Consider the following 22833-nt stretch of genomic DNA (forward strand, 5'->3'; position numbering starts at 1 on the left):
AAACAACAAAAAAAGAATGATTGCATTACATTTCATTCATTACTCAAATAGTAGAAGATTCAAGAGTTTTTATTCGCCATGTAAGGCTTATAGCGTTTAAATTGGGTGGCGATTGGTGTCACCCAAGTCTCAGGTAGACTTGCTTTTCACTTGGGAGGAATCAAGACAATATTTCTAGGGGTTGTTTGTCTCTGACAAACCCATGGAAGCGACCCAAATAAACAAAAATTGTCACTTCAACCCAAAATGGCAGACCTATTGTATCTTGAAATCAATATTTGTGGCGAAAACTCAAAAAGCTCCCAATTTAGCATCACCCGGTTCTCTCGTCGACGTTGATCAAATTCAGTATCAATTGGACCAAATTTTTAAGGGTAGTTGACCTTTGAAAGATTTCGTAAAATGGCTAAAATGTCTGCTTCAACTGAAAAAATGGCAGACTTCCTATGTCATTTGGTTTTGGGCTTTTGACTCTTTTTTTTGTGGGTCTATTCATGTTAGTTATGCCGACCAAATTTCATGTTGCTAAGTGAAACTTGCTCCTTTACTCATTTGCTTTTTCCACCGACAGAAATCATTTTATAACTATTATTCTGTCTTTAAAATTTGAGCTATAGTGTTGTTGCTTTTTTAATCCAAATTAATTTTAATTAATTTTCCTCCACAAACAGGCTCACAGCGCTGTAGGCCATTTTTAAACATCTCCAGGGGGAAAATAATAAAATGGAATGTTGCTTTGACTCTTTTTCTATATACTGTACATAAACATATATACAGACATCCAAAAAAGAAGAAAAAAATACTTTTTCTGCACTATTTGGTTATGAATGGCAACTTACGTGGTGTAAAATCTAGATGTGCTTTTTGTGTGTTTTAACAAAGCTTGTCTTCCTGCTGTCACGGAATATACAGTACTCTAGCATCTCAGCTGTGCTCACGTATAGTTGTAATATTTATTGTGCTTTGACCGATTCACACGATCAGCAGAGGGAGCGTTACAAAAAAAAAGCCAAAATTTTGCACTCGGAAGGAAAAGGCCACTTTAAAAAAAGCCTGTACTCTTTCTATTATTAACTCAAGTCACTGGCAAAGCGTGGTGTGGTCTCTAGGCTCATTATGCAAATCATAACCGTTTTTCTACTAAATAAATACACTTTAGTCTTACAATCTTCTCTCCAAGATGTCCCATCTCGTTGCGCCTATCCTCTCGTTGATCCTGTGTAGAGAAGGTGCACAAGCTTTACTAGTCAGCTCAGGCCTGTTGGAAAATAAGATGACCAAGATACAAATGACTTTTATTTATTTGATTGTCTGTAAAAACAACCCCCCCCACCCCCCGCCAAAAAAAAAAAAGCCAAACACTCAAATGTAATCTATAGTGGAACCTCCAAAGTCATTTCTCCTCATAGGACACACAATAAAACAAAAATACAGTAAAAGTACCCATGCTTTAGGAGATAATGGGAAGATGTTTTTTTGTCACCGAGAGGCATTTTGTTGGCATTGTTACAGTCATCAAAGCCTTGTGCTGTTCAACTCTCCTATTATGTTGCGGGTCAAACTGACCCATCCATCCATTTTCTATACTGCTTGTCATGAGCTGGATCCTATCCCATCTGACTAATCCACGACAACACATCCATCTTCAACCAAATAGCAGCGCGAGCAATACTAAGCCATCATTAGCGCCCTAAACAAGCAAACATTTGCCATCACTGTTACATTGGTAGCATGACTCATTTGTAATGGAGTGTTACTGTAACTCTAAATGTTAGGGATTTATTTTTGGGAATACAATACAATATATTCGTGCGGCCCCTTTATTTCCATTTGCTAGTCTTATAGCTTACTAAAGGTATGGACTTTATTTTCCAGGGGATAATCTGTCAAGACTTAATAAGTCACGCTGATCAAACATTGAGACATTCTTTGGAGGTTCTACTGTCAATACTTGGATAATGTCTCCCGTCATGCATCAATAATGAAATTCAATCAGTCAAAAGCACCTCAAAATGTGCGATTTGCATTTTATTTTCACACGCCGCCACCGCTGATGATATCACTGAAAAGTCTTGCAATATACTCTCACCTGCCTCGATGTACTGTATTTAGCAGCATGCAGTTTGTGGAACCAAGAAAAAGACACATGCCAACAAGCTTACTGACCTTTTGGCATACATGCTTAGCCATTTATTGGGTAAGTGATTTGAGTGTTAATCATGTTTTTAAACAATATCTATTTTTTTTCTAAATCTATACAATAATTGTAAATAAAGAACTCAATGTCTTTGTTCAATTAATACTATGCAAAAAGTCATGCTTTTTTTTTCCTCCCCTGATTGTTACCCACCCTTAATCCTAGAGTGTGTTGATGGAATGTTTGTGCTCTCCAAAATCAGTTAAACAATGTGATGTAAACTAATTTTCTAGCTTGAGAAAAACTTCTATGATGATGACAAATGATTCTGATACTATGGGGGAGGATGCTCATGATGATGATAATCAACTGTGACTCTTGCTGCTTGACTGTCCCACTCATGACACTCCTTGACAAGAGCGCAAGTGGAAAAGAAAAAAGAAACATAATTCAAAACAAATATGGAAAAATCACTAAATAAATCTCCCAGAGCAGCATGACCCAGCATGGTGTGTCCTGGCCCCGTGTCACATGTCCTCGTCTGATTCAATGTGCTTTAGCAATATCGCAGATTCATTGCTTTTGTATTAGTTTTCTACATATTATGTGGACATGAGTGATGCATAAACCAGTGTTTCTACAGTTCCCTTTTAAGGACAAGAGAGGTAACATTTACCAGTATTTTTAAGAAGATGCATGTCAAAGAATTTGATACATGTACAATTTATGCGCCTGATATGTGAAGTCTTCTGTGGATTGCGCTTGGTTGCTTTTTATCTTGAAGAGGAGTTCAAATATAACTTGCCTCCAATTAAAGATATAAAAACAGGCAGATCTCGCGTTTATCCAGAGGCAGTTTTTTGTTATTTTTCTTTGTTCTTTATTTTATTTTTTTTATGTATTATTTTTATTATTTAAGTTGATTTTTAAATCTATGTATTTTTTGTTTGTCATTACAGGGTTCTTGAACCAGTGCAATCATTTATGAAAAATGCACTTTAAGGCTGTAATGTTTGTGCCAAGACATTAGGGGGCGCTATAGCCCCAAACGTTATTTTCTACATCACAAGTGTTCTTGGGCCTATCCCAGCTAATTTAGGGAGTGAGGGGGGTACACCTTGACTGATTGCCAACCAACTAGAGACCCTATTTCTTTTATTTTGAAAATGTTTAACATTTATGTGAGCTCCACCAACCCTACAGGGGGCGCTGTAGCTCCAAAACATTTACCTCTTTTTCTTTTCCTTTTTGGTTTAAAGAAAAATGTATTTTTTTGTTCAGCAACATCAGCCTCACTATTAACACCGGCAAATCAGTTCCTCAAGGTCTGTAACAGTGTGCAACATTCTCAAACACTGTTCCTTGTTCCTAGTTTAATTAATTGGGGTAATAATTTAATTAGTTTTTCATTTACCTTTTCACTAAATCCCATAATATAGCCTTTAAGGATTTAAAGACTTTTAATGTGTATCAAATTTTATTTTTTACACGTGTAATGGGTGTCATGGCCAACTGAGTATGTGCCATTTAGAAGATTTCCAGGAAAAAATAAGTAAAACATGAAAAGGGAATGGATGGAGGGGGGGGCTCAAACGTATGGATGGATGTGTTCCGCTTGGACACTTTAAATACAGCGTTAGGGATTAACGATATAAACGATACAAAATATCACATTCCTCCTGAGGACTTAATGTTGCTGATGGTCTCATAGCGCTTAAGTGGCTTGAAAGAGGATTGATTTGAAGTGGAGGACTTTTCGACTTAATCTTCTTTGCTTTGCCGTTGGCCACATTGCAGATGTGGCAGTATGCAATGCACATATGTGCTGAGCATGCTGAGCTGCTTTGATAGGCCTGTACGGGATGTGAGCATGTGTGGTTTAGGATGGAGGGTCATTTATAGAGGACACAGCCTTGAGCACTTTTATTGGTTGTGTAACTGGAAATTTACGTTTCAAATCCACTGGAGGGCGGTAGCTCACCATTACAGACGCTGGTGGATGTCTATAAATAGTTTCATCATCAAGCCCTTTAAGATGAGGGACGACTCAATTGGACGTTGATCTTTACCTTGTTTAGTTGCTGACATTATCGAGGGGGATATTCATGGTTTTCTCCAGTTTTCATCATAATAAATACAAATTGGCAATACATTTACATTTTTTGAAAATCCACACTAAGCTTTTTAATATGAGATGTGACTTAATGAATTTTTTAATCGACCTTAAGTGGATATTTTAAGTAGGGTTTTCCCTCATTTGGAAATTCTTCATCAAACGCTTTAAAATGAGGTATAAGTCGATGGAGTTTAAGACTAAGTTTTGACCTATTTGCTGTTCAACTTTGACCTCGGGCACTAACGCTAAAGAATAAGCAAAGGTCACTTATTTTTTTTGTGTTTGTTGGTGTCTTTGCCATAATTTGTCTTGTTAGACTTTGTGGACGTTGACCTTGATGTTTCCAATATGATGACACATGTTTTTGGGTTTTCTCTGATTGGGAACCCGTGTACGCCAATCTCGATCCACTCACCATGTTGGCATTAAGCGTGCGTTACCTCGTTTTACATTTGCGCGCACAGTATAGCATCAGCATGCGTAACTGCGCCTGCTCGAGGGGTGGGGGAGCTCGGCACTGCGTGTGAATATAGAGTGGGCTCCCACAGCTCGGAAGATTAGCGCCCGGGTGCATTCAAGTCCATGAGCGAGGACTCTTTTCCAGGAAGAAAACCCCTTCACTGGGCCCCCAAGTTGAATCCCGCTGCTTTCCTTTTTGGCCCAAAAAGAAGCAGCCGTAACTGACAGTCCTTTACAATGGGCCAACATTGGTGGCGTTTAGTGTGTAATGTTCTATGTTAGTATATGGATACTTGCAAAGGTGGAAATGCATTGGCAAATAGAAGATGGTGCATTCAATGGTTGATTTAAAGCAGGCCTGCCACAGTGTCATTTGAGACACTTAACGGTGTGTTACCTAGCATGTAAATAAATAGCTGTTATGTATCTGGGATACTTGAATTGCAACGACTCTGTAGATGTATCGTGTAGTGACATTGAGGATGTTTTTAATTGTTCGCAACCAAAGAAGGGGTCATGTAAGGCGAGAACGAGTGAGTGGGTGTGTATGATGGGCTGTATTGACATACTCTCAACTCTAGGGGTCCTCTGTGACCCTTAGAGTGCCCCCCCCCAATAAAAAAAAAAAAGGACGGCAGTCACAACTCTGACGACTCAACATTATGGATTTGTAGTTGATAGAGATTTAAAAAAAAAAAGAAAATGTTAGGGCCTTCAGAGGCTGAGACGTCAGCCGGCAATCAAGGAATTGACAAATTCTCACCAAGGTGGATGTGGAAGATGATGTTGTGCTCCCTCACTCCAGACTGATCGATATTTTTATCTGCGTGTGAGGATGAACGATTGGATGGCAGGAAAAAAAGCACTGCAACAACCAACAAGCATTGGTTATAACTGAACACTTGTGCATCTGCAAATGCATTGGTCCAAATTTCTCCACCTCCTAAAGGAAGTATTCCCACTCAGAAAATGTTGCACTGCTCACAACATAAATAAAGGACTTGACTCTGGCTGAAAAGCACACACGGTGTTTGCCAGCCGCATTGGGTGGCCGTGCTTTTTATGCAGACCACTTCCTCCCAGCTTCTAATGACGAGTGACCCTTGCGTGAAGGGATTCTTAGACACTGGGTCAGGCTTTTAGAGTTAGGGGAGTTCCTTGTGCAGCAAGCATATCACGCCTGGAAACGCAGCGAATTGATTTGTGTATGAACAAACACCTACAAGCGTTTGAAAGTTTCAAAACCCCGGTGAGCAAACTGTTGTTGCTCTTGTTCCTCGAGCAGCGTGTGCGATAGGACTTTATGACAGGCTGATCGTTTATCATGAGCTGCTGACAAAGGCAATCCTGTCCTTTCATTTTTTGCTTTTGTCTTTTCTTTTGACAAAGGAGTCTATTAGTATGCTGGAGTGCACTGTGACTGCTGCAGGAGACAAAGAGTGTTGACTTGGTATGCTGCGAGCAAAAGCGAAAAAGAAGGAGCGAACAAGACTGTTGACATCAATTGACAAAATCAAACGGGAGGGGGGGGTGACTGTCCCCAACTAGGCCAGGTACAAAGAGAGAAGTCTTAACTTGTTTTGTGCTGCTGGGTTTTTCATGAATGCAGGACTAAAAATTCGGAAATTTGTATATTTGTTTTGACAGTCATTATTGTGATTTTTACTTTTACTTTTTATTTTATTATATGTATGTTATAATAATAATAATAATAATAATAATAATAATTTCTGGGTTTCATGATCATACTCTGCCAATACAGAGTCTCATCTGAGAGGGTATCGCCCAAAGCAAAACAAAAGTTATTAGTGGTTCTCAAAGTGTAAACGAGCACCACTAGTGATATTCTGACTCCCTCTAGTGGCGTTTGGGGAAAAATATCACTGAATTTAATTAAGTGATCTAGTAGTGCATGGCTTCAACTTTTTTTAAACCACGACATAATATTTGTTAAGTACAGTTCAATTATATAAAAACTTTTATGCACAACACATTTGCTTTGAATTATTGCAAAAGGTTTGTTTTCAAACATTTAGGCGCAATTTTGTTCAATTCTTATGTGCGATACAGATTTAACTGTTTCTTTTACCCCCCCACACAGCAGCTACTCTGCATTATGTTAAAGTGGCTAGCAAAAAATATTAGATACACTCTTTAGGAATAAAAGTCTATATAAGTTTTTGCTAAACACTTGGGCCTACTACCCTACTGTATTTTATTTTAATGTCGCTAACCATGCTGGGCCTTGTCAAGTCCTTTTTTAAATCATCGTAATAGCTTGAGAACCCCTGCTTTAGATGCTACGACTGTATCCTCACAAGATTTGATTGCACTTCAGGAGGCCACTGAGAATGCAAATTATTCGTGCCACCGTCTGCCAATTTTCATGTCAAAACCTTAAAGGAGTTCAAAATTTGCTATTATATCAGCCACAAGTTGCATTTGTAAGGTAAAAAAAAGTCAGACCTTCAGAATCCATTCATCTGCATCAAGGCAACGTTCCTCCATGTTTCATCCTGTGGCTTGCCTTCACCTCCCTCCCACCATGTGGCTTTACTCCAAGTGCAGGCGCTTGAGAGAAGCACGTTGGATAGTGGGAGCGCAGTCGCACACTGTCCACCGCCTGGTGTGCAACACAGACCAAACCAGTCCAGGAATCTTTTGTAGACAAGAAATTTACCACTGCACCTAATTTGCTCATCGCATCTCTTCCTTCCCACGTTTTGCCAAGGCATCATCATTGAGGAAACCCAAAGGACCATTGCCACTGTTGCATTTTGGGAGTCAACTTGGTAAGTACTTCACTTGGTACATATAAACTTATTTTTTTCCACTATCCAAGCATGACGATTTCAATTTTGCGATGTCCTTTTTATTCTATTGGTTCATAAGCAAAATGGAAATGAATTGTTAATGAAATCCCACGCTCCACTTCCCCACTGTTCCTGTTTTATTCAGGGCGGAGGGCCGTGCCGCTGCATTTTAAGTGAACGTTCCTCTTTTCGCCCGCTGGAGATTCTGCGCAAAGCGGCAGCGACATGACAGCCGAGAAGAGCGGGCCGGTTATAAACGGTAAACCGGAGGATGGCAGGGACACGGATGACTCCAGTTCCAGCCTGGACAACAGGGAGTATTACGAGAGAGGCCATTGGAACAACAAGATGGAGTTTGTCCTGTCTGTGGCGGGAGAAATTATCGGGCTGGGCAACGTCTGGAGGTTTCCTTACCTCTGCTACAAGAATGGAGGAGGTAAGAATGTTTACCTCACTGTCACTCATTTAGCAGAAAGAGCAGAACTCTGACTACAATCAACCGTGAGGACAATAAACGATCAATTTGTAGAGTGGGATCGAAGTATAATGTTTGTGAATGTTCTGAAGTCCTGCTTCCATGCTCTTGCCTGGAGTCTGCTGACATCAGGTTCTTCTTTGGACTCAGTGAGTTGGGCTGTCCACTCCATTTGGACTCAATGGAGCGCCATGACTAAATTGGTTGTTTCCCAACCTGAAAGTTCATCATTGGGTGAATGAGGACTGTGTTGAAAAATGTAGTCCAAACAAAGTGAATACAGTTTCATGTAGGATTGAAGACTAAGACAGATCATAGCAACTTTGAAAGATAGACTCAGATGATGTGCAATGCGTATATTTATATGTACAATGGCTTGTCATGAGTGGTTTTGTACTTTTTAATCATCTCCAACTTTATTGATTCTTTCGGGATTTAATGATTTGGTACTGTGGCTGTTTTGTACCCTTGACCCAGCTTGAGAACATATTAGCTGCATTCTTTTTGCTCCTGAATTTAAAAAAAAAGTTTGCTTAAACATAGTCAGACCTCTATTCTTAAGCCCCAAAAAAAATTTGAAAAAAATCTCTCATATGTGTCAAGGTGCCTTCTTCGTTCCATACGTCATCTTCTTCATATGCTGCGGTATCCCCGTGTTTTTCCTGGAGACCGCCCTTGGTCAGTTCACCAGCGAAGGAGGAATCACATGCTGGAGAAAAGTCTGCCCCCTGTTTGAGGGTAAGAAATCCCTCCTGCTCTCTCAAAGGTTTCTATCGTCATCCACGTGTAATTTTACAAACCTTTTTTTTTTTTAATGTGATTTCAGGCATTGGCTATGCAACCCAGGTGATTGAAGCTCACCTAAACGTCTACTATGTAGTCATCCTCGCCTGGGCTATCTTCTACCTCTTCAACTGCTTCACCACTGAGCTTCCGTGGGCTAGTTGTGGCCACTACTGGAATACTGGTGGGAGAGCGGAGCATCTTTGATCACATTCATGTTTATTCTTCTTCAACAAGCCAATGAAGGCAATGTGTCTCCACAGAGAACTGTGTCGACTACTATGGAGAAAATGCCACCAACATTACTAGCGCCAACGCAACCTCTCCTGTTATTGAATTCTGGGAGTGAGTACAGTATTTTTCCCCACTTTCAGTATTCTTTAGAGATTATCGCTCATCTCTTTGGATATCAAATGTGAATGAAACAGTTTCCACCAAGTCACACTCCAGCCATTTCTTTTTAAGCAATCATCTCCTGACCCAGATAGCTTCATGTGTAAAATCTTAAGGCAGCCTCAGATGGTTTCAGTGATCTCCTCAACTCCCCTGGCCAAAATAATTAGTCAGCTCTTTTCATATTTGTCATTCGGGTCCACTAGGCCAGCTGTCTCCCAGTTGGAGTCACAAGCATGGCAGCAGATCGGCCTTTGTCAGCGGGCAATGCTGACCGCACTTCCACTCTCATTGCCAGTCCCTGTTGTTACAACATAACTGTCCAATTTTTACCCAATAACTCGTCAGAGTATAATCTGAAAGAAAAGGCCCTTTGAGGTGATTTTGTGAAGAAAATTGTTATGTGTAAGAAAATGTCCCACATGCATGACATGACAACGGCATCATTAACGGTGACGCACCATTTTTACTGATGTCTTGAAACTAAGCGCTGCAAAAGAATACATTGATACACTTTTAAATTATGTATTTCAAGGACCAACACAAGGACCAATTAAACAGAATTACTCATACGGGATAACAAAAAAAACGGCTTTTGATTCCCTGACCTAGAGGTGTCAAAAGATCGTCCTTTGGTATAGCTAGCTAGCTAGCTAGCATAATGCGTACAAGTCTATCTGAAGACAAATGCTGCACGATGAATCTGTCTAAAGCACTTGTTAGAGTACTCAAATGCAATCCAGATCGCTTGTAGTGTTCCAAGGTAGCCCTTGTGGCTGACCAGGACATGGTAGCTGAGTTGGACTTAGCCTGTGGCCTGCCACCAAGAACATGTCACCATGATCAATGGCTGCCTCAGGAGCTCCGGGGGTGAACTCACTGGCCAAGATTTGGCAAACGGCGTTTAGCTGTGCCGCCTCGCATCCTCCATCAATGCCGTTGCCTGGAAATGCTTTGACAAACAGGAAACACGGGGTTGGTTCACTGCCGCAAATGACCTATGGTGGCACGCTTGCAGACTGGGTCACCTTGACTGTGACACATGCAGGCCCACGGGGATGCGCTGTGGCCATGGAAGAACAACTTTTTTCCAATGTGTAGGCTTGCAAAGTGCCAAGTAATTCTGCATTACTACCCGGAGAAAAACTCAGAGATCGACTCAGTCTGCTAACACAGAAAAATGGTTATCAGGAGAATAACTCATCTGTTGCAGTAGAATGGTTTATTTTTTTCATAATGAAGGCTTCTCAGTCTCAATTTGAGTTTCTGGCAGAAAGTCGATCACTGGTAACACGAGAGTCCTCACCCCATTTCACCCAATTTCAAAATAGCACATAAAATACCCTTGGCAAGTTGACAATAATCACTTCTTTCTGAGTGAAAAATGCGAATTGATTCTCAGCAGAATGTCATGCTGCGTAATTCTAAAAGACGATCAAGTGTTTTTCCCTATATAACTTACATACGAGTAGCTGCAAAAGATAGAACTAAAAAAAGGCTAGCAAAAAAGGTTTTGGACTCTTCATGCAGACATTGAATTCCTCTTATTGGTGAGCTGCCAGTTGTCAGTTTTTGTCTGGGTCCATACAGACGGAGAGTCCTGAAGATATCTGATGGCATCGAGCACATGGGGGGGATGCGCTGGGAGCTGGCCATGTGCCTGGCACTGGCCTGGTTTATCTGCTACTTCTGCATCTGGAAGGGACCCAAGTCCACTGGCAAGGTGAGACAGCACCGATTTCTTCTTATGACTACTTTTCACCACTGCTGAATCCACATTTAATTTCCATCGCCAGAGCTGCCTTGAGCAGGGTCATAAGCACACCCAACAATCCTTTGGGAGAACTCTCAGAGGCCCAGTGGTCCAGAATAAGTCGGGAGATGGAGGTAGAATGTGGAAAAGGCTTGCAAGAATGGCAAAACAGAGAATAAAAAAGAGGTGTGTGAGGAGGGGGGAAATGAATGGGCTCGCATTCTACATGATAGAGGGAAAACAAAACAACGAGGTGGCACTGCTGATTTGCCCCTAAAGTGTCTTTTGTCCGTCTGTGAAGTAAAGAGGAGAGAATGCTCCTTCATGGCTGGGGGCTTTAGCAGCCGGTCCAAGATTGATTCCTGTATTCACTGGAGGGAAAGAGGAGCGAGCGTTCATGAGGAGCATGCAGAGTATTTCCTCGGCCTCTCCCTCCCTCACTTTCTTCTCCAGAGACCCAACGTGCCCATTCAGCCGCGACACCGCTAAGCTGTTTGCTTTGTGACTGTGTTTGCAAGCCATTCTCACATTTAAGCCCTCCCGGTAAGATTTACGGCATGGCGGGGGCAGGATTGACCCGTAAATTTGCACCGGCTTAAATGTTTACTCATGGTGAGGTGTAGGCAGCGTCAAAGTTCACACAGGGAGTGAATATTGCCCTTTTTGTCACCCCAAAAGTGGAGAAAAGGGGGATGAGAGGCTTACGATGTGTAATCGTCGTATTTGTCAATCTGAAAGAAGCAGGCCGCATGGCAGGAGACAGGTTTTCTCACACTTTTCCTGTCGGACATGTTGGGATTAGCACATTTTAAAGTGTACGGCCTTAATAAGTCTTTAGCATCATAAAACATGACTGCGTAACATGCTCAGCCAGGAATTTAGCATCTTACTATATTTAGAGCCAATCCAGCATAAGGATCAATTCCATATAGTGTATGTTAATCTTTAGTTTGTGTGTGTGTGTACTTCTGTGTTGTGAATGAAGTTGTGTATTTGTCCGTTTGTTGTGCATCTCTTTGAAGCACATTTTCCCACACTGCCAGCATCACTCCTCCGGGCTCCTCCTGTTTAAGAGACCGAGCCAAGGGAGCCCTCGCTTTCTTTTCACTCTCCTGGCCTGGCCGGCTCTGTTCTGTTCCATTCTGCCCTCAATTGGTGACCGTTGACTGGGTTCCAGAAAGCCAGGCGATATATGTTGCCCACGCTGGCCTTTTTTTCAAGTGGCTTCTTGAGATGTTAAGCTCAAAATGCTCTTTAGCTATCCTTTGGGACGTTTTCGGCTGTGATGAACACGATGAACTGTAGTATGTTTTATGTAATGTACAATCATCTGTCAGATGGTTGGATTCTGCATTTTTATATGAATATATGTAAGTAAAAAAATATTGCAGGAAGAAAAAAATGCACCAGTCACAATATATAAAAAATGCAATTTACAGTGAGAATAATATGGGACAAAAGAGACAATCTATTATTATTATTTTTATTATTATTATTACTATCGAGTTCCTGTTCGGTTTTTGTAATCTATGCAAAAATTCAGTGTTGCATGCGTTTGTTTGTACCTGCAGGTTGTGTATGTGACGGCCACATTTCCTTACTTCATGTTGCTGATTCTGCTGATCAGAGGAGTAACGCTGCCGGGAGCGTATGACGGCATCAAGTTTTACCTCTATCCAGATATCTCTCGTCTGTCCGATCCTCAGGTACGTTGGAGACAGATGCACCCTTTTCTTAAATTCCGTGTGTGTGTGTGTGTGCGTGTGTGTGTTTGGAGAGGGGTAGGGGCAACAGAAGCAGTTAAGGAGGTTGACACTGTTGAGAGAGGAAGACATTACTTCTTACTCTGATGTTAAATTGACTTCCCTGGAGGACAATCAGGGCTCTGTTCAGTGTTTCACTTCCAGGCTGTGTGTCTTTACCCTCCAAGTGCTGTGCATCACTCACTTGTCCTTTCCTGACTTTCCTCCAATTGCTACCTAAAAAAGATTTCCTCGCCCCCACTCATGCTTAATGTTTCTTGAACTAGCTTACTGTTGTGTACATCTCTCATCCCAAACTACTACGATAAGAGTTTGCTTGTGTTCACCACCAAGAACCTAATCAGATTCCCATTATGTAATATTTCAAAATCAGACAATTATGCCTTGACTTGGCCCCTTGATCAATCTGTTGAAACTACTTTGAGTGTTCGTACAATAGTTCTTTCTGTCACACGGTCCCAATCTTGCAATATCTGACAGTAATGTGAATTGCAGAATTCACTACATTACATTTCAATAAAATTCACCCATTGCCCTAGTTTGAACTTTCGAAAATGAACTGTCACATGTTCAAAAATCTCATTTCATGTAGTAATTGCTTCTAGCTGCATTGAATGAGATTGACTTGTGTCTGTCAGATGTCAGCAAGGCAGGTGTCTTGTATCAAACCCGACAAATAGGAACGGAAAACGAGCTTCACATTGTGAAGCCATCACAATGATATTAATGTGCAATACACGAAACATTTTGTTCCATGGTTTACTTCATAAATGCTATATTTGCGTAGATCTAGATTATATTTTCAGATCTGAAAGCACAGAACACCTTAGGCATTATACATTACTGTAGATCAGGCGTGTCAAACTCATTTTTGTCGTGGGTCGCATTGTATTCATAGTTTCCTTCGGAGAGCTTTGAAATCAGACTAGTAAAAACTGTTCAAATATTTTAAAAAGATGAATGATAATAAAAATTGCTATCAACATCTTTGTTTTTAAAATCGGTGTCTTTGCGGGCCACATAAAATGATGTGACGGGCCGTATCTGGCCCCCGAGCCTTGAGTTTGACACCTATGCTGTCGATCAACAATAATATACATTCATATGTGATTGGGATTTGATCCAGCGTTTGAACACAGCAAAACTAGTCATAGTACTAGTAGCCCTACTGAGCTTCAGTTTTTACATGGTGGACATGTTTTCAAGACTCAATACTTGCAAACACAAGCCGACCAAATTAGGGACAACATCAACAAGAGATTCTCTCGGGGGCCGGGCCGTGAAGGTTTCCCTACGCTGTGCGGCCATCAGCCCAGGGCAAACTAAAGGGAACATTAATGAACATTAGGAAAGAAAGGCCCGTTCTTCCACAGGAACAGGCCTGTGTTTGTGGGGTCACGGAAGTTACCGTGGTTACTCACAGGAGGGAGTGAAGATTGTGTGTTTGTGAATTGTTTTGTGGTGGTGAAATGAGATTAGTGGTTGAATGGTGATGTGAGGAAGTTTTCAAATAGCCGTGCTGCTTTCGTTTTGAATTTGCTAGCAACCCCATGCTAAGCCTGTGGGTTCGGAGGTCCTGTGCTGCAACTTCAAACTGGTTTCATAACGCACCTTACCTAATATCCATTTTGCTTCTAATTTATCTCATAGGGGTGATGACCCCTTTCTAAAATATAGACCTAAATTATTTTTTCATTTTTTTCCAGAAAACACAAATAACTGAACCAAATGATTATATTTATAAATAATCTCATTTCAGTGGTAGAATTTAATCTTTTTAACTAAAGATGCAGCATATTTTTTCAAAGCACATATTTCTCAATAAAATATAATTTACTAAGCATAATGCAATTATTTAAATCACAAAAATTTGATTAGCACTGGCATGAACTCAATAGACTATCAATTTCAATTTTTCTCATCCTCGTAATTTATATAAGCTGCTTTATTTCCAGGTATGGGTGGATGCTGGAACACAGATCTTCTTCTCCTACGCTATCTGCTTAGGCTGCCTTACTGCTCTTGGTAGCTATAACGCCTACAACAATAACTGCTACAGGTAAGAATTTTGTCCTAATTTGAATTTGTCATGACATTTGGGAGTGTAATCACTTCCTAACTTGCTCCTCAGGGACTGCATCATGCTGTGCTGTCTGAACAGCGGCACCAGTTTTGTAGCAGGTTTTGCTATTTTCTCCGTGCTGGGATTCATGGCCTACGAACAAAATGTTCCCATCGAGGCCGTGGCAGAATCTGGTGAGTGTGGAAGAGAAATCGCAGAAACCAGTTAGGGATGTGGGCGTATTATAATCACTTACTATAGGCTGGCGTTCCTTCGTCCATCATAATGTGAAGGCACGTTATGTAACTTCACACTCGCACAGCCTCTCAGACCACAACTTGATGATTTATTCACGTTGGTATGAATGATTTAGTGGGAATGACAGCGTGAGAGATTTAAAATTCTTGTCTCAGAGCACAGCTAAGAGACAACTCCACCGAGAGTAGGTCGCTGCAAGAAAACATGGCTGCCTGCTGTATCTTTTTTTGAAGCAGTTAGCGTTGCTTTGAAAACAGCATCTGCAGAAACATCATCAGTCTCCTGCGTTTGTGTTTTGGATCATTTATCGTTGCTGTGGTGCAACAAACACAGCGGCGTAATGGATCACAGTTTCTCCAGCTGAGTGATTAATGTGTCTGTTTTGCATTGATGGATAAAAAGTGAGAAAGTGAGATCATCTGTAAACATGAAAGCATCCAAATAGAAATTGTTTTCTTTACACATGAACCATAAAGGGGACCATAAATACCAGTCTTCAACCGTTTTTCACTCATGACAATATTGTGACATCAGTGTCTGTTTTCAGGTCCTGGTCTTGCCTTCATTGCATACCCAAAAGCTGTGACCATGATGCCGCTGTCTCCACTTTGGGCCTGTCTCTTCTTCATGATGCTCATCTTTCTCGGACTGGACAGTCAGGTGAACAAGCCCAGAGACAATATACACCTCATCAAGAGATGAACTTCTCTTTATTTAACAGCCCTTATTACTGCCACTGGCAGAGCTAGAGGGGGGGCACTGCCACCCCCCACCCCGAAATATGCTTGAACCTCCATCCATAATCCATAGTTTTTTTGTGACACACTACATTGCAATATTGACTTTTTGCTCCCCATCAATGTATGATTTCTGCAAACTGCAATAAGACGGCTGAAATATAATGAAAACATTCCCACACCTCCTTGTGTCATTTCTCAGTTTGTGTGCGTGGAAAGCCTGGTGACAGCTGTGGTGGACATGTACCCAGAGACATTCAGGAGAGGCTATCGCAGAGAACTGCTGATTCTCGGCATGTCTATAGCATCTTTCCTCATAGGACTTATCATGTGTACAGAGGTGAGACTTTTACTCTCAAGTGTTGTGAAAACTGTGGTGCCTTATGACACGAGTGTAACTACTTGTTCACTATGCCAAAATTTAGGTTGAATTCGAAAAGTCAAGTCATGCGTATCTTAAGGCACTGTTGTGAGCAATGTAGTATATTTTATTTCTGTTGACCTGTTTCTACTGCTCAATAGAATTCAATTCTTTTCACATCCATGATACATCATCATCATTGTCATCATCACTGTCATCTCCACCAGATGAAAGTCAGCAGGTACAAAATATTTTTGTGATACTGTGATTTTATCATACAGTGTGAGCTGTCACATTGAATTGTATTGAAGTAGATTTTCAATATACTGCTGTCATATTCTGTAAATGTATACTGTGTGTCTGCTGCTGCATGCTTTTAAGGCCATCTCTCTCTACTGTGCTTTGTGACAATAATTGCTCCTTATATCACCCACTAAAAGCTTCTCGTGCTTCTATAAGCGCTGGTGTCCATCCATCCACTCTTGAACCATTCTGTTGTCTACAGGGCTCATAAGTGCTGTAAAATGTCAGCACATAACCAAATGTGCCATGCTGACGTTATATATGTGACACAGGTTTTATTCCCCCTCTTCAGCTGTAATTTCCAATGATTTTCTTTTTAAGTTGGTCATCAATCTTTCACATCCAAAGTGACAGTATGTTAACATGTCCAATATTTACGCCGACTTTTACTCATCTGCCACTTTTAACTGCCACAAAATGGCCCTCATGGATTGAAGACCATAAACATGGTGGTGCGGTGTATTTGAAAGGTCCCGCGGAAAGCCATTGAGATTTTCTGTTTATGAACAATCAGGTCAGACCTCTGATGTAACCCTGCTTTGGGATTCTTGGGGGATTCTATTCATGAGTGTCCTTTTAGTGGAGTTGTTTTAGGTGAAACTCCACTGGTACCGTAAGACCTTCTACAAGTGTGCAGAGAAGAATATCGTAACGTATGATGGTAGATATGTGGATGTTGAGAGGGACTGAAAGTGTAGGAACAAAATGTAGCATCTTTATTATGGAAATTTACCAGAACAAGCTGATAGGATGAGATAATATCTTGCTTGGTAAAGCAACGTAAAACCCATTGCCGACGGTTATTGAGCCTGTACCGATACTAGGTATCCTTATTTCAATGTATCGACGCTTGCGATAGCGGCCGATACCAGTCACTGATACCAAGGCGCCCTCTTGTGGCTAATTTCCTAACAATAAAACTAAATGGCTTGCAAAGATGACGAAATGTTTTTCTAAGTGAACTGTATCCATGTCAGTCCTCTCAAATGCCCATTAAGATAGCGTCTTTGTTAGAATGCCTGCTGTGCATCTGTCCCATGCAATCACTGCTCTTTACGAATAAAACTAAAAACACCACTTTTGCAGTAATGAAGAAAGTATTCCCACAATAATCTCCATTTCTCAACGGATTTAAACAAATCAAAAGTGCACCTCCTTTGATGCGGGGGAAGCTGTTATTTTCCTCCGTCTTATCAGTTCTGATACATTGGATTTTTGCTGCAAGATGAAAGGCGAGATTATACAAAGAATGGCACAAGATATCCAATCAGATTGTTGCAAACAGCCCCTGGGGACATATTGTACAGTCTCTGCCTGGTTTCTGGGGATGAATGCAAGCCCCAGTTCCACTTAAAGTTCCAGGAACTTTTACTATACCACTTGGAACTGAAAGGTTCTTATCAGACTTGGTCAACATAAAAACATGAAATAGAAATGGATTTGCATGCCACCATCTGATAGCTGCCTTTTCTCCTCACAGGGAGGGATGTACGTCTTCCAGCTGTTTGACTCCTACGCCGCCAGCGGCATGTGTTTGCTTTTTGTGGCCATCTTTGAGTCCATATGTATCGGATGGGTGTATGGTAAGACACGACTCAAGACTTCTTGATCTCAGTAACAGTGTCCTGTCCTGTGGGCTCATTATTCACATGCAGAGACAAAACTGAGGAAAAACAGGGCAGTGGCAACTCCGCCATCTGCTGGAGATGAGCATAATGCAGAGAAGTTCTTGAACGTAGTGTCATCACAGATCAGTAATGTCACTTATTTGAAGCCATAGGAGAAAATAAATAAGTGGCCGATATATATGTTTTTCAGGCAGCGACAGATTCTACCGAAACATCGAGGACATGATTGGCTACAGGCCTGTCTTCTTCATCAAATGGTGCTGGATGATCTTGACCCCAGGCATCTGTGCTGTAAGTCCACCAAACAAACACACTCGATTAGTCAGATGAGCCTTTGCTTCATCAATCAATCCAAATTTGTAGATGATAATTACTGTCTTTCCTTAATTGCAATTTTACCCGACTGTACATTAACTTAGGTTAGGTCTCTGTGTTAGGAGCAGAACACCGTGTATTGTGTTCTACACTAAAAACTGTCTTATCGTTGGCGCTCCAGGGTATTTTCCTGTTCTTCTTGATCAAATACAAACCGCTCAAGTACAACAACGTGTACGTCTATCCCGACTGGGGAAATGGCATCGGCTGGTTCATGGCCATGTCCTCCATGGTGTGCATCCCTCTGGGGATCATCTGGATGATCTGGAAGACTCCTGGAACCTTCTCTGAGGTAAAGATATGGTCATCTGCATGCAGACCTTCAGCACATGGTACTGCACACTGAGGGCCGAATTCACTGAAGAATTTCGTGGCTTTTGGATGACGCTACATTTTAAATTGTAGACAGTGTCGATTTTCAATCAGAAGTAGCAGAAGTACTATCAATTTGCGATTGATATTCCACTCCAGTCCTGTGAGTGGCAGTACGGTGCTTTCAAACTGTCAAACATACAAAGAAATGAAATTTTAAAAAATGAACAAATAAAATCCAGAAGGTCTTTACACAATCTCACCCAACCCCTGAATGACCTTGTACAAGTTGAGTGCTCACCTCCCTCTCCACTCCTCTGCAGAGAATGAAGAAGTTGACGACGCCCAGCCCGGACCTGAAAATGCGTGGGAACCTTGCCGCTCTCAGCCCGTATGCTGCCAATGACGCCATGCTAAAGGCTGACGGGAAAATTTCTACCGTCTCAGAGAAGGAAACACACTTCTAACTGACTTTCTGGCCTCAATTAAGTCCAACTCTTCAACAAAAAAAATGACAGCACAAGTCAGCTGTCATTTCATAAATATGAAACAAATCAAAGGCTTGTTTTGGTTTTGTAAAAAAAGAAAAAAGAAAAATGAATCACCAGATAATCTGCTTTTGTTTTGCACAAATTTTGATAACACATTCGTTGGGTTCTTTTAACCTTGTCACTAAAGCAGACACTTTCTTTGCTAACGGTTTAATAGTTAAAAGTTGATTTTGATGACGTACGTTTATATTGCCATTAGCTGGCCACGTTAGTGTCTGTGCCTTGTTGTAGACAAATCAGGTAGGCAAGCAGATCAGGTAGGGCAGATCGGGTAGGGCAGATTGGGTAGGGGTGCAAATCGGGTAGGGCAGATTGGGTAGAAGTGCAAATTGGGTAGGCAAGCAGATCAGGTAGGGCAGATCGGGGAGGGGTGCAAATTGGATAGGGGTGCAAATTGGGTAGGCAAGCAGATCGGGTAGGGGCAGATCGGGTAGGGGTGCAAATCGGGTAGGCAAGCAGATCGGGTAGGGCAGATCGGGTAGGGGTGCAAATCGGGTAGGCAAGCAGATCGGGTAGGGGTGCTGACAGTGTACACATCTTGTGCCCAAATGTCTAAAATGTAGCAGCTTTGGATCCATGTGGTGTGCGATAGAGGATACTGTCACGTGTCTTAGAGTACTTAGAGACTATAGGAGGGCACCGACAGCAGTAAAAGAAATCACTTATGAAGACATGCCACTGTATATTGCTAAAATCTTATTTTAATGTTGTCTAATTTCTAGTCAAAACTTTTTTGAATGAGGCACAATAACCAAAACATCTCCAACAAGACAAATGCATGATTTCATAGATGAAAAAAATTGATTCGAAAGCATCAGTTGGATCTTCCGGTGGCTAACCTTAATAAAATATGACAAAATAAAATAAATATGTGCCGAAAAGATTTATTTTAGGATAAACAGTTCAGTTTAAATATGCTAATAATGTTCATTAAATAATCAAGTTTTGACTGGATATTAGACTAACAGACTTTTACGGTTGACGGACCGCATTCAATTTGTTGATGTTGCATAGCAACAACAGCAAAAGACAAAAAAAATCACGTTATCCGATTTGACAGTAAAAAGTGCTGGGGGTATTGATTGTTGGCCTGTATTGGGTTCTCTGGGGCTTATGTGATTTTTCCCTTTTCTGATGGGGGAGCTTCACACTGACACCGATGGGTAAATCAAAATTGGTTTAAAGCCTCGGAAAATCTTCACATAGCTGTGAGCGACCGGCAGGCTGAGCCTTAAGAAGGAGGGGAAAAAAAGAACAAAACACCTCTCTCTCTCTCTCTCTTTCTCTCTGCCCTCCTTTACATCCGCATGTGTGTCATTTCACGGCAATTATGCTGAGCCTTTCACCCAGAGTGACTGACAGACAGATGGGCTTCCGCCTTTGCACTCTCATTCCCCACGTCGTCTTGAAAGGAGGACATGTCACACATCACATCAACGTCGCAAGGCGCTTACCTACCTACCACTTTCTCATTTCTAACCTTTTTCACTTCAGACCCCTTGCTAAAATAGCTGTAACAGAGTCAGAACAAAATAGGAAACCTTTTCCATGGGTGATGGCCGCTGGTTGGGCTACTTTGGCTGCTAAATGCTTGGTTAGTTCGACAACTGTAAACAAGTCAACACATTCAGCAGATACGCCAATCTTTTAGTACGATTGTTTAGGATACATGTTACACATTGTCAGGTTGAGCGGATCTCTTTGGGAAAAATTTCTCCCACTTTTTTAGCTGACAAGAAATTTTGACCTTGAATTGACAGCATCCTTCGCCATTGGCTTCCAATCCCCGTCCATTGTCTCGGTCAGTCGTTATTTTAGCAAAGACACATTTTACATGAGAAAAATGCCACAGCACACAACCACAGCACAAAAAAATGTCATACACAAAAATAATGATAAACTCAACTCAGTTCATACATTTCAGGCAAATGAGCTGGCCTCATTGTTACTCAATCGCAGCATTGCCCAACCAGTGCTCATTCACCCTCTCATGCTCACTTATTTCCCGTTTGCTCATTTCTTTGTCCTTCTGTGCTTGATGGAAATGCAACCGTAGAAGGGGATGGAACTGCAGTTTCTCCAGGAGGAGGCAAAAAAAGCTAACAAATCGTGTGAGACTTAGTGTGGGATGACGTATGTGATGAAGGCAAATGGATGGAAGTTTTTTTTTCTTAACGTGGTGGAGGCCCCTCCTGCCCAAGCTGTGATGTTCTTCTTCTTCATCCACCCCACCTCCCTTCTCATTCACGTATTAGCCACGTACGTCATTTAACACTGACTACATCCATGTCCAATTGTTTACTTTTTAAGAAACATGTGCTGTGTATCTCCAGATGAAAGCACTGTCGATTAAAAGGTACTTTTGATATGCAGCTCAAAAAGCTCTTTGTCAATATAGAACTATAATGGGGAAAAAAAGTGTTCTGTTAAGTTCTACACACATTTTGGTGTTCACGGGACACACAAACTGTCTGCTTACTCATTTTTAAGAATAAATATTCTGATGGGAGTGCACTAATGGTCTTTCTTTTTTTCACATCAGAATATTAAGTCAATTGAAATGAAACAATTACATTAATTTTTTTTTCTATTTCAATGTTAGCATTCAAACAGTTTTATACTGAGTATCTTTTCCGGAGGGTTTTGAGAAGCACTGATCTAGGCCAATTCCACGATTAAAGAACTTTTCAGGGTGGATTTTCAGGGCGGATGCAGGTGCAGTGAGACAGATGAGGAAAGACATGAGCGAGCAAATCTGCCAAAAAAAGAGAGAATGAAAAGGACAGCGAGGCAGATTAGTTGACTCACAGTGGAGCTTGCGGGGACGGAGCCAAGCTAGAAGAAGCACATGATGCGCCGCGGCCAAAAAGTCGGCCTCGCTCAGAGATGACTGCAAAATTTGTACAAGGCTCATGTGTGGACGGCAAATGGCACGAGCACACCGAACCCAATTGCCATTCCATGCTTAACACTACACACGTGTATTGGTTATTATGGAAGAAGAGGGAGGGGGGGAATGGAACCGAAAGGAATGGGATTTTTTCTTCCCCTTTTTATCCTTTGCCAGTGCGAGGCCATGGTGTTCCTTTATTTCTCAGCAGGGGGCAGCAAATTGCAATTTTTTTACAAACAGCGCTTCACTGTAATTTTGGTTGCTTTTTGCATGTGTTGTCTTAACAGATGCAGTCTGCTCAAGAACAAATGGGTTTTTTTTTTCTGTCCAGATTTCCAGGCATAAAAATTGTCAAGCTGCAGGATAGTCGACAATTTGGATGAACACATGAAGTGGTGAAACAGAAGTTCTAATGATGATTCCATCTTTAAAAAATGGTGTAGTTTATAACAAGGACATTTTAAAATATTATAAAGTACTATTTTGTTACTCGTTCTCATGATGCTTTTCAGCCTGAAAGAATTATTGAGGCTTCAACTAAAGTTTTTAGATTTTCAAGATATGATGGTATGGTTTGAAATCAGCCACGTTAGTGTCTGTGCCTTGTTGTAGACAAATCAGGTAGGCAAGCAGATTGGGTAGGGTAGATTGAGTAGGGGTG

The 22833-nt window shown here is 41.3% G+C and overlaps 1 protein-coding gene across 1 annotated transcript; it reads left to right on the forward strand.

Moving 5' to 3' along the window:
* The first annotated feature begins 7294 nt into the window (after positions 1–7294).
* slc6a11b (solute carrier family 6 member 11b) lies at positions 7295–21793 on the forward strand. The gene is made up of 15 exons (XM_037251139.1): positions 7295–7504; positions 7671–7961; positions 8604–8738; positions 8827–8967; positions 9047–9128; positions 10767–10899; positions 12501–12635; positions 14648–14751; positions 14824–14948; positions 15560–15672; positions 15952–16089; positions 17894–17996; positions 18232–18332; positions 18538–18708; positions 19052–21793. Exons 2-15 carry the CDS (start codon positions 7751–7753, stop codon positions 19193–19195), a joined length of 1836 nt encoding a protein of 611 aa, XP_037107034.1. The 5' UTR covers positions 7295–7504; positions 7671–7750; the 3' UTR covers positions 19196–21793.
* The last annotated feature ends 1040 nt before the right edge of the window (positions 21794–22833 follow it).

Source organism: Syngnathus acus, chromosome 5 (genome assembly GCF_901709675.1).
Source record: "Syngnathus acus chromosome 5, fSynAcu1.2, whole genome shotgun sequence".
Classification (NCBI taxonomy): Eukaryota; Metazoa; Chordata; class Actinopteri; order Syngnathiformes; family Syngnathidae; genus Syngnathus; species Syngnathus acus.

Excerpts from the sequence above, each read along its gene's own strand:
- slc6a11b (XM_037251139.1), top strand. The coding sequence starts at position 7,751 with ATGACAGCCGAGAAGAGCGGGCCGGTTATAAACGGTAAACCGGAGGAT. Across the intron at positions 14,752-14,823 it reads TACAACAATAACTGCTACAG|GGACTGCATCATGCTGTGCT; the intron begins GTAAGAATTTTG and ends CTTGCTCCTCAG. Across the intron at positions 18,333-18,537 it reads TGACCCCAGGCATCTGTGCT|GGTATTTTCCTGTTCTTCTT; the intron begins GTAAGTCCACCA and ends TTGGCGCTCCAG.